General features: G+C 40.8%; 1 protein-coding gene across 1 annotated transcript in view; it reads right to left on the reverse strand.

Moving 5' to 3' along the window:
• Positions 1–12585, reverse strand: part of ESPN (espin) — a 397424-nt gene that overhangs the window by 178079 nt on the left and 206760 nt on the right. The window contains exon 7 of the mRNA XM_068242154.1: positions 8572–8858. Within this exon, the coding sequence (XP_068098255.1) occupies positions 8572–8858 (287 nt within the window). The remainder of the gene's footprint in view (positions 1–8571; positions 8859–12585) is intronic.

Consider the following 12585-nt stretch of genomic DNA (forward strand, 5'->3'; position numbering starts at 1 on the left):
GTTGGAAATTTCAGACCAACTTAATCAAGAATTGTATGGTGTGTGATGTATTGTCAATTACTTGATGTACAGTTCCAATCAATTTTTTTCTGAGCTTTCAATTATTTTATTCATGATTGGCGAAAAATTTAACATATGTGTGTTGTACATTGGCCAGATTTTTGAGTTGTTACAATCAGTCAGAAAAATTGATTTCTATTCTTGAATTGAACATAGATATTTAAAAAAAAAATGTATGGTGTGTGGCCACCTTAAGGGTCATTTTACAATTAATCAGATGCACTCAGTTATAAGTGAAATGACAACTGACTTAAAAAGTAATGTCCATGTTTTCCTATGGCTCAGTTCACACTATACCCATTTTAACTGAAAGCTTTTTCACAATGCACTGTTATGGAACGTTACAACGCATCAGTTTTTCAGTGTATAGTGTAAAAGAGGCCTTAGTATATGACAGTGTTTAGCTGCACCAGGATCCATACTGACTACATTGTAGTAAAGTCAATTCACTAAGCATTACCACATTCAGTAATGCAGAAAATGATTTTGCCAAATGCCAATTCACTTAACCCATTACTGCACTAAAAAGTAAAAATACAGACTAGGGAGGTAGATTACTGATAAATACCTCAAGAAATATCAAAACATGGCAATTCAAAAAGATTTGGGGCCTGTACACACTGACTATCGCCAAGCGCAATCGCAAACACAGTGTGATGTGACTGCGTTTTCTAATCAAAATCCTACTTGCGATTTTTGTGCATTTACGATGCAATTGCGTTTTTGCTGAGGCTATCTTTTCCTGGTTTCCTGATTGTTTACCTAAAAAAAATAAAATAATCGTAAGCATTATGTTTTTCCTGCGTTAAAAAAATGCAAGTGCTCAAAAAGCGCTGTAGGTACTGCAATTGCAATTTTCTAGAAATCCCATTGCACCACCGTGTACAGCTCCTGGCAATTTGCTTTATTTTCATGAAGACTTTGCGATTAAAAATCACATGCGATTTTAAAATTGCAGCACAACATAGCTAGTCTGTTCAGACCCTAAAGCATTTGGTAAATCAAGTAAAAATGTTTAGTATTTATCTACAGCTCTGACCAGTCGGTAATTTAAAATCTTCATGCAGCGACTTTGACAGATGTAGCAGACAGGCAACAGGGAGAGCCACACAACCCTGCTTCTCACCCGATTTGATCCGATGCAATGGTGGGCAGGACTTGAGAACGGCACAGCAGGTGAAGGAGACAGGAGTTAGCATGCAAGCACATGTAAAGGGATGCACAGAAAAAGGACCGGCTCATGTACACCACTTGTGGGCAGACTCACAGCTTCCTGCCAGCCCTACTCCACAGCTGGTGAGACTTCACTACCAAACAGAGCTTAGTGAATTATAGCAACATTTTCGGTATATTACCAAACTGCTACTACATGTGAGGAAATCTTAGTGAATTTGGAAAAAGTGTAACATACCGAATGCAATATTTTATCAACATATTATTATTTTTTTTTTACCAGTCTGCACTTAGTGAATTAAAGCTATTGGCTACAAACTGCAGATTTCCAGGCCTGACAGCCATACTGCTCATTAATGAATGGTACGGAGAACCAAAAGACTTTTCTAACTGTTAACCTTTAAAAGTGGTTTACATTCGAGGAATGTTCTAACTTTGGCTGCAACCTCAACTTCACACAGCAAATTTCAAGAGAGATGCTGTACGTTCTACACAAATCATAGTCACAAACACAAACAAGTAGATCAAGAATTACCCTTACCCTGTAAATGGCATGTATAAAAGCTTATGCACAGTGGCTGGCCTGTTATTTCTATGCTAACAGTGAGATCTGTGCCCCTAGATAAAACAAATAGGTAGCCAGGTGCTCTACATCCAGAAAAATTAAATAGCATAAAATAGGCAGATAGCAATATTATGTAGCCATTGTGCCCCTAGATATCAGTATTAGGTAGGTAACAGAATGATTTCTGCAGTCCTAATTAGTGAAGGGAATTTCTGGGCTGGTATAAGTATAGATGAACCACTTTTTCCAGCCAATATTCTAGTGGAGACTATTATATAGGTGTTAATTGTTTAAAGAGACTCTGTAACAAAATTTTGAGCCTTATTTTTTCTATTCTATAAGTTCCTATACCTGTTCTGGTGTGGTCTGTCTTACTGCAACCTTTTCTAGTTGCACTGTCTCTGTAATAAATCTTATCTTCTTTCCTCTGTCGTGTCTGTCGGCAAGAGGCTGGAATGTGTGGAATGTGCAGCACTGCTTGTCATTGGCAGAAGCTTTACACACACCCTCCAAGCTCTGCATGAATCACACAGTACTCTGGTTAGAAGCCAGTCATTTGTTTGTAAACACTGCCGAAAACTGTTACGGTAATTACAAGCCAGGATTGCAGCAGGGAGTGACAGAAACAGCACAGAGGGGCACAGGGGAACATAAGGAATAGAATGGTATGCTTTTTATTGTAAGAATATTAGAGTACAGATTCTCTTTAAGTGCTACAATTGGGTATATGCAGTCCAATGTACTGACGAATGCGAAGATATTGAGTAGACCAAGCAACCCCTGAGTGAGCACACAGCCCAACATTGGAGGGCTAAGTCTGCAGGGTATGACTCAGTGGTCCACCTACACCTTGAGGAGGAGGAAGAGGTACATTTTTTGCGAAATAGAAAAAAAAATGATTTACAAGAGGAAATAAACAGGGCATAAATGTGCAACTGAAACAACCATCTGTAAACAAGAGCGACAGCTTTTAATGCCATTTATCATCAATATAAAATTCTATGTTTTCATACCTACTGTTTGATAGTTAGGTTGCTTCTATTTAGAGAGGATGCAGCAATATGTCATATTGCAATTCAGCCACTAGGTGTCTCACCACTGTTAGGGATAATACTGCATGTCTGCGTGACATGGTCACAGGTCACTATGTTGAGCTTCACTAAAACCTATCAGTTATAATCTACCATGTGAGTCTGCAAACAGAAGAGAACTCAGTGGCTTGCAAGCTGGCATTTTACCTTTTAAACAATTTAGTTCATAATATTTCTGCCCTGCTAGACACCTGCACTGGATAAATGTTACTGTGAAGCAGTAATATGTAGGAGAATGAGAGCTTAATAATTGCAGCCATAGGGCCAAACAAGGTCATATAATGTGGTTGCTAGGTACTGAATTGTGTTATGCATAAAAACTGTTCTTCTGAAAGCTACATTAGTACAACTATCTGCTGTGAACTTCATGATCTGAATCTCTACTACTGAGCAGCTGCACAAAATCCTGTGCAGTTATGAACACATCCAGTAGAGGGTGCAGCCCCTCCCCATGGGCAAAGGTATGGATACACAGAGCATATGTGGCCTAGTAGCACACGTAGGATAATATAGCACTCCTGATAAACTAAACAAAATGCCCCTTGGCTTCTCAGCTTTATGTTCGAGATGCGAGCAAGATGGAGCATCTTTATCTAAATATTTTGCCAGTAAACCAAACACACCCAATATGGATGAGATTAGATCCTACATATACAGTGTATAGCCAATATATTACTTCCTACATATTTTAACATACTGATATCCTCCCTTTTGAAGACCTCTCCTGTTTTTGCATAATACTAACTGACTTTTTAGGTACCGTAGTATAATAAGTCACGTAGTATAATAATAAGTCAGCACAAGCCCTGATCGCCAGATACTGGAAAACCCTTTTAAGAAAACAACTGGAGGTCAGTTTTGACATCAGATGCCTTTCCTCTGTTTATTTTATCAAGAGAGCGGAGTCAATAGCTAGTTGGAAGATGAGGTTCTTTTAATTTAATTTTCATTCCCATTTATTTGACTCTTGGGCTTTTCATATTGTCCCCACAAAAGAGATGTGAAGAGAAGTAGCATCTTTTAGCACAGTTAGTTAGAGTTAGGACTCACCGTATGGGGGACACTTTGGCATAGTCGGCGAGCTTAAAGCGGATCCGAGATGAAAAACTAACTATAACATGTAACTTGTCTATATATCTTATCTAAAGTTTAGATTACACAGTTTACACAGCAAATCTAGCTGCAAACAGATTTAATAGAAAATGATTATTTCTTCCTGTGATACAATGACAGCAGCCATGTTGTTTGTAAACATTACACAGAGGCAGGCTTATCTGCACCATCAGCACTCAGACTGTGAAAAAAACCTAATCCCTCCTCCTCCCTCCGCCTCTGAAATCAATGGCTAATAACACCTCCTCCTCCCCTGCCCAGACTGAGCTCCCATGAGCCCTTGCTACTGCCAAGGCGCTCTAAAAACCTGTGGGCGTGGTTTATTTAGTTTATAGGGAATTAGAATATTAAAACAAAAACAAAAAAGTATTTGGCTTGAGGAATGGCCTATAAACAATAGGAAAGGAACAAAATTATGCAATGAGTAAAAGTTCACCTCGGGTCCACTTTAAGTGCATTTACTAACCCATGACTAAGAGCCGTTATTCTTTTTTTCTGTTGTGTGCTGCCGCCCTTTGTATTGCTCATTAGGGTTGAAAGAATACAGCATTTCACTTACCTTGCAGAAGACAATGGCACTCGTGGCTGTGATTCTAAAAGAGTCAATGCCTCGGTTTTTTTTTCTGTGTGATACAGAAGCAATGGCTGCAGCCATCACAGAAAAGGGATCCCAGGAAAATGCCAGAGAATAACCAAGAGAATTTAGGATAGTAAGAGGGGGACCAATGAGTTGTGTCTTGAAGGCTCCCAGGAGTCCCCACAGAAAACAATCTTGTTTTAGCTCTTATATTGTGCCATGTTTAGGTACATGACCATAAGTCTACATGGATACTGTCTGAGACTACATTTCTATATGGAGCTGGTCTTCAAAGGGTTCAAAAATATAATCTGGGGAAGTGAAAAGTTTACTTCCAGCGCATCAATCACACAAGCATGCAAATCTCAGAATATTCAATTAATCAAACACTGCACTCTTGCCATGGTTGTGAGGAAGCATAATTTCATTCTACTGGCATATGTAGAAAATCATAATTGGTTGCAGGGTGAAATGGAATGGCAAGTCCAAATACAAAAGAGCATGTTATCAATGATATAGAATATCAGTGCTTTAACGAAAGAGGAGTTACACCATGTGCTCCTGTTGCAGCCAAGCTCAGCTGTCGGTGTAAACAGATGTTTCCTTAATAGCTGGAAATCCTAGTGGAGTTAAATATGAATGTTAATTAAAAACTCAATGGAAAGTGATAGCAGTGTCCTTGTACACTACAGCCAGGACAGGCTCATTTGGTAATGGCAGTGTGGGAAGTCTTGCTGTCAGGACAGGTGTACGATTATGCTATGGAATAATGTATGATCCTGGAATACGAGTCCTTTCTAGAAGGAAGAATAATGGAGATTTCCTGCAACTCAAAACCCAACAGTTCTTTCTTTCACATGCTTATCTCCATATGCAACAACAGAATGTATTGAATATAATATATAACTTATTGTTATGTTCAGAGGTACATTTAATCAGTTGATTATGAAATACTAATACTACTACTTTCTTGCATTCTAGTTCCACTAGCATTTCAAATGTAGAAAATGGATACTTTAGTTTTTGTATTGCCACCTGCTGGTTTGACAGACAAGGTTTTTAATTAGAAAAGTATGCTACTTCACTGCTGTAAAAAACATGTCTCTATTGCAGAAGTTTTCTACTAATTAAATAATATTGCTCACTATGGGGCATACTCACTAACGGTAAAACAGTTTACATAGTATGCACAATTAGTGTAATTCGTGTTACCTGGGTAATGTGCTCGTTGCTAGGGTACCACTCGATATAATACTTGCATCATATGTCGACTAGCTTAGCCTTGGGCTTTTCACTTGACTTTAGCTAGTCACAGTTAGGTGTCAGATGAGGGAATGGTGTTCATATTAGGATTCAGGTAAATGTTAGTACAAAGCTTCAGGTGAGAGTTGTATCAGTATTAGGAGTCAGGTGATGGATGGATTGTGTTAGGCAACAACTGAGGGTTGGGTTACAGTTAGGTGAAGGTTAGGTTAATATTAGACATCAGATGGCATTTGGATTGGTGATAGGTGAGGTTTGGGTGATAGTTGAGTACTGGGTTAGGATTAGGTGTCATAGGTCAATGAAATGCTAATTTTATGCACATTTATGCTTGGAAATAGTCCAACCAAATCCTGCAGCTGCATACATTTTCATGAAATTAAATTAGGCATTATGTGAGAATTGGGTAGTATTAGATTTGAGAGATAGGTTAGTCGTGGGTTTCTGGAAAAGCTTAGGTGATCGCTGGACTTTTGCTGGAAATAGTTCGATTTTGAAAGTCTGTGGAGGGTTAAGAAACTCTCAGGCAGGGGCGTAGCAATAGGGGTTACAGAGGTTGCGACCACATTGGGGCCCCGAAGGGCCCTGCCTCAACTATAGTATTAGCTCTCTGTTGGTCCTGTGTTCACAATCATCACTTCTATAGATACTTTGAATAGTGGTAATCATTAACAAACTGTTCCCCATACCATTCTTGCTCCTCTGACACTGAAGTTACCTTTGGCAGGTTTTGGAGCGCTGTATCAATTGCTATGTATAGAGTGCTTGGGGGGGGGGGGATTGTACAACTTGCATCGGGGCCCACAGCTCCTTAGCTACACCACTGCTCTCAGGTATCATATTAATGCTAGCGATAAGCTTCAGATGAGGATTAACAACAAGCCAGAACCACTTTGCTAAAAGATCTACTCCCAAAACATATTAAACACTGTGCTGCTACAAAATGTGCGTGAATCTAGGTAGGCAGATTGGCCTGGATCCACATGTTCTTTAAAAACAGGCATTTAGTGGCTGTCTGAATGATGTGCTGAATGTAGCTGCAAGCTGTCCTGGGAAAAAAAAAATTATCTAAATATAGAACAAATTGTAAAACCAAGCGCAAGGGGCGATAACCTGTTAATCAGCTGCGCGTTGGAAGGGGGATCCCACATACCCCTAAGAGTAAAAAGCAGTATAAAAAGATTTTCCACCACGCGCTCAAATGCCACTGATAGAACCGCAACCTCAACGCATTTCGGCCAATTAGCGTTGGCCTTTCTCAAGAGGATTTCCAAGAAATCCTCTTGAGAAAGGCCAACGCTAATTGGCCGAAACGCATTGAGGTTGCGTTTTTATCAGTGGCAATTTGCTTATTCAGGCTTGGGACTGGGCAAGCCGTGGGTGCGCACAGCGGCTGCCCGTGTAACAAAGTCCCAAAGTTTATGCACGAGGTGGAAGTGCTCGGAGTATTGCCGTGATACCACACGCGGAGTATAGTGTGGTGCAAGTTTACGGGGCAGCTAAGAGAAGAGAGTTTGGCTCTATTTGGGGTAAAGACCTTCTCTGGTGTATCTAGTCTGGTGGACACAAGGACATGTGAGTTACTACCCCTGATGGTGGATAACGTGGACTATAATACCATTGCAGAGACAAAAGGAATAGTACAACCATATGAGAATACTGCTATAGTCCTTCTTATGAAAACCAAGAGGACTCCGATCCATTGCTTTTTATCATAGTTTTTATATATTTTTTTGTTGACATATATTTTATATTTTTTATGCAAAATGTCTTTTGTGAGACACTGAACGGCCCTTCAAGCTTGTTGTATATGTGGAGTGTGGCTGTATGAGTGGATTAGTGGAATTTCTGGGGAATATGAATCCTTTGTGAAGTTCAATATGACACAGTATGTTTTTTGAATAAATTTAGTCATTTGAGTGTGTAGTGGAAAATCTTTTTATACAAATTATCTAAATATGCCATTCTTACCTTCTCGTATAATAAACCTCATGGCAAAAGTTGCCTTTTAAAATGAGCCAGTGCAAAAGAACTATGGAAGTACCCAGTGGTTTAACTACAAACCATGAACCCCCCTCAATGAAAATCTCAGTGGGCCCCCCTCCCAATAACAGAACCTTCCCACCACCCAAAGTGTGGCCAGTATAACACAAACACTTTTCCCCATAGCAAATGTAGTAAGTATAGTAGCCCCCAAATCTGCCATATAACAAGCCAGTATAAGACCCCCCATAAGTGTGGAAAGCACATCACTCCTCCCTCTCTTCATCCTGACCTGAATGCAGGACAGCAGCTCATACATTGCTAGCTTTGGTCTTATAATATTAGGCAATGAAGCTAGGGCTAATCAATGAGACGCAAATATTTCCGAGTTCATGCATGATTATGTAAATTTTTATGTGAATATATGCAGCTTGAAAATAGACCAATCAAGTCCCACCTACGGTAGGTTTAAATTCATTGGTCCATTTTCAAGCTGAATATATTTTCATAAACATTTACATAATTTAGCATGAACTCAGAACTATTTGCGTCTCACTGATCATCCCTATACGAAGCCTGGAACAGGGTGAGAGCTGTGGAGTTTGAACTGAACCTTTAGAAAAAGAACCCAGCAACTGAAACTCCCATAATAATATTCTGAGTGTTTCATGAACAGCCGGCAGACTAGTAAGGATTCATAAAATATTTACGTTACTTTATACTTAAAAATATACATCACAGGTTACCTCTTCCTGTAGCACCTCACTCTCAACATGCCGTAGATTATTCTTTGCCTGGACATACATCTCTGATGTGTGCTGGCCCTCGGGAGGGTTGGGCGCTGGGTAACACGGAGGTGGCGGCAGTCGTGAGTCAGGAGCTGGTGGTGGAGGAGGAGGCGGAGGAGGGAATGCTGGTGGAGGTGGTGGCGGAACAGCAGCAGAGTCTCCTTTCTTGCCACTATTTGGGCTTATCTCAGGATTTAACATATCCATGTAGGTCTGCATGTCACTGATTGCTGTTTCAGGGGGTCCTATTGGAAAGCAAGTAATAACTTTAGGGAACAAAGTAAAGTCCATAAAAGGAAACATTGCATACCATATATACTTAAAAATAAATTAATTCACGTATAAACCAAGGTGCTTATTATTTCCTAGAGACACTTGAAAAATTGTTTGACTCAAGTATAAACCTAGGGTAGAAAACCAGGCTGCTACTTTTAACACCCCCATATTGCGCTTCTCTGTTGGTCTAGTGCCCCGCTCCCCCATGTAGCCTTACTTCCTGGTGTCTGGTGGTCTCCCATCCCTCCCCCATACAGAGTTATCTGGTGTCTAGTGGTCCCTCCTTCTCCATCATACTGCGTACCTGGTGTCTAGTAGTTTCCCCGCCTTCTCTCACACAGCGTATCATGTGTCTAGTGGTTCCCCTCCCTCCCCCATATAGCGTACCTGGTGTTTAGTGGTTCCCCCTCCCTCCCCCATACAACGTACCTGGAATCTAGTGGTCCCCCATCCCTTCCCCATGCACTGTACTTGGTGTGTAGTAGTACCTGCTCTATCCACCATGCCTTGTTTCTAGTGGTCCCTCCTCTCTCCCTAATGCTGCGTACCTGATGTCTAGTGGTCCCCGCTCCCTACCCCATACAGCATAATTGGTGTCTAGTGGGCGTACACATAAAAAAGGTGCTGGAGATAGCCGCTAGTAGAATATCATTAAATTTACTGATCTTCTGCTACTTAATTCCGATAATAATATATCAGTCATCTTTGCCGATATCTTACTATGACCTAACCTAAACCTACTCTCACACAGAACCCTCCATCTACTGATGCCTAACCCTGTTGGTGCCTAACCTTTAGCCCACCTTTGTGGTGCCTAATCCTAGCCCTCCCTGATGGCTCTCAACCTTACCCCCCCCCCCAGATGCCTAGCCTTAAACCTCCCCCCATGGTGAGGTTAACCCCAAAGGACACCCCTCCACACACTCCTAAGCCCTGATATTTTCGTGGCCTAAGTAAAGGCTGTGATTGGTGGCTATAAACGGTTAGTAGTGGCTATAAGTGGCTTAATAGCAGTTATTTATGGCTATAAACATTAAATGGCGGCTATAAATGGCTAAATAGCAGTTATAAGTGGATATAAATGGTAAATAGTGGCTATAAGCGGCTAACACCCACTATTTTATTGGGTCCCTCCGGGCGCCCAAATGACAGTTTATAGCCACTAATAGCAGTTTTTAACATTAGCTGCGTCTCCAGCGCCCTTTTTACCTGCTTCCGTCTAGTGGCCCTGGTGTCTGCTGCCATTACATCTCTAGATCTAATGTCCTGGTATACGTCCATGAATGTCTCAGCCAGTTTTTAAACAGATAGAAACGATGCTCCTGCTAACTTGCTTCTGTGGAAAGGGGATGGGAGAGCCGCACTATTACCTTCATCCCACCTTACCTCCTTACTGAAAATAATTATCTGGCAATGTGTGACCAGACATCAGACTGAGAAGCTAATCCCATTCTTGTACATGATTTCAGTCATTTAGGAACAACAAACCAAATGTAAATGGCTGGTTTATTTAGATGGACTCTCATACTTGTCAGATAAGACAAATAACTAGAGAGACTATGAGGAATATTACAACCTTTAAAAGATCAAATACATTTTATAATGTAAATCGCTTATGAGAATCCCATTTGCTGCCGGTCAAATGAAACATCAAGGCATTCTGGTTTCCAAATATCTGTGAAACAAGAGGTACTGAAAGCCTCTGAATTCCAAGGCACCAATATTTGTCTTCATCTGATACATAATCCTTCTATACTGGGAAGAAAACAATTAGACACCCACAAATGGAAGACTATGAACAGAGAAAACAGGTCTTGGCATAGAACGCCTGTGTAACTGGAGGAGTGGGTGGCTGAGGTGTTGCGAAGGTGTGATGATGGTTTCAAGGAGTGGATGGAAAAAGAATAAGAAGTAAACTCTATACTCTTATCAAGAACAACACTGGGAAAGGGCTGTCACTGCTAGCTGTGCATGGAACTAAATGCAAAGAGTAAAGAGAAAATTGAGTTCAGACTGGATAACAATCAGGCAGCCTCCATATCCCTCTCACTTCAGTTGTCCTTAATGCTGGGTACACACTATGAGATTTTCTGTCCGATTTAATGTCAGATCGATTATTTCCAACATGTCCGATTTGCTTTCCGATCGATTTCCAAGCATTTTTCGATCGATTTCCTATTGAAGTTAGCAGAAATCGATCAGAAAGCAAATTGGACATGTTGGAAATAATCGTTCTGACAGTAAATTGGCCAGAAAATCTCATAGTGTGTACCCAGCATTAAGCATTTTATGTGTAGTGAATATAAACTGATAAGATAAACAGCTGCATCTTTGGCCCTAACCCTAAATAGCACTGGAGTACCTCGTCCAGTAGAGATTGTACAGGTCACAACAACTCTGAGGTGCAATGTTGTACAGCAGTCGCCTCACTGCTGTACATCATCGCCCCTCAGGGTTGTTGTAATCTGGACTTTAAGGCCTAAGAGGAGTGCATTCTTTGCTGAAAGTGCCAACCCAAGGAGCTTTTGAAAGTGGACAAGCTAAGTAAGGGCTTCAATGAGCTACACTGAACCAACAGCCATCAGGGTATGCAAATTGGAGCTTTCACACCTAGGTCTACCTCGGCCTCGATTCATTATTGTTTTTGCGTTTGTTAAATTACCGAATTCGAAGTTTATCGATTTTCTAATTGTATTCATCAAGGTTTTTCCGCATTCGGTAACGTGACGATAACAATGCGGTAACCATTCGGTACCATGTCGATATTTCCATTTTACAGCAGGAATTTAACACAAAGCCATACAGTGGCTTTGTGGGTAAAAAGGCAGTCCTTTGAACACTATGTAGCAACATTCCGAATAGGGCTTCTTGGGACAATCCCACAATTTCGCCAGCTACGACTTGAGGAGCTTTTTCAGAAAAAATGTACCACAGCTTGCAATTTAGTTAACCCTGGCACAGCCTGTGTTCTCTTACAAGATGATTCAAGAGAAATGCCGAAGTCCTGGTATAGCAAATAAATCCATTCTCTTGCAAATTTATATGCTTCTAGACCTTATTCTTGCCCTTCTGCGCATTTGAATCACTATCAGCTGATACATAACCACTTCAAATGGCTCCATCTTCTCTGTCAGCAATGATCTGACAGGAATAACGACAGAGCAGTGAAGGAGATAACTAATCCTAAATTTAACACTAAACCACGCACACTTTCATTTTCATGAGTTGCACTTTCTTCCGTTTTAACGCATCATTACCGAATGATTACTGAATGATTACCGAATGCTCACTAACAGCTGTAGATAACTTTGATGAATCCTGAAATCAAATTATCGAGTTCGGTATATTACCGAGCTGTCGGTAATTGATTCGATAAGTCTTGATGAATCGAGGCCCTTGTCTCCTGGATCAAGCACCTGAACATCAGTGTGCAACTAGACTTAAAGCCCATTTAAAGGTCAGCCGCACGTTTTGCTAAAAAATTGCATGCAGTATGCGTTTGCAGACCACACAATGCATGCAGTGTGAACATCAAACAGTGCAGTCTATGCACTTCTGATGGGCGTGCGTGTCTGTCTCCTACGCGTGTTGCCGTAATACAGACGGCAATGCATGTAATGTGAACGAGGCCTAAAGGCACAAATGTTTTTCCTAGATTAGTGCAGGCACATGGGGGCATACTCACTGAGTATTATA

The sequence above is a fragment of the Hyperolius riggenbachi genome, chromosome 6 (assembly GCF_040937935.1).
Source record: "Hyperolius riggenbachi isolate aHypRig1 chromosome 6, aHypRig1.pri, whole genome shotgun sequence".
NCBI classification, from domain to species: Eukaryota; Metazoa; Chordata; class Amphibia; order Anura; family Hyperoliidae; genus Hyperolius; species Hyperolius riggenbachi.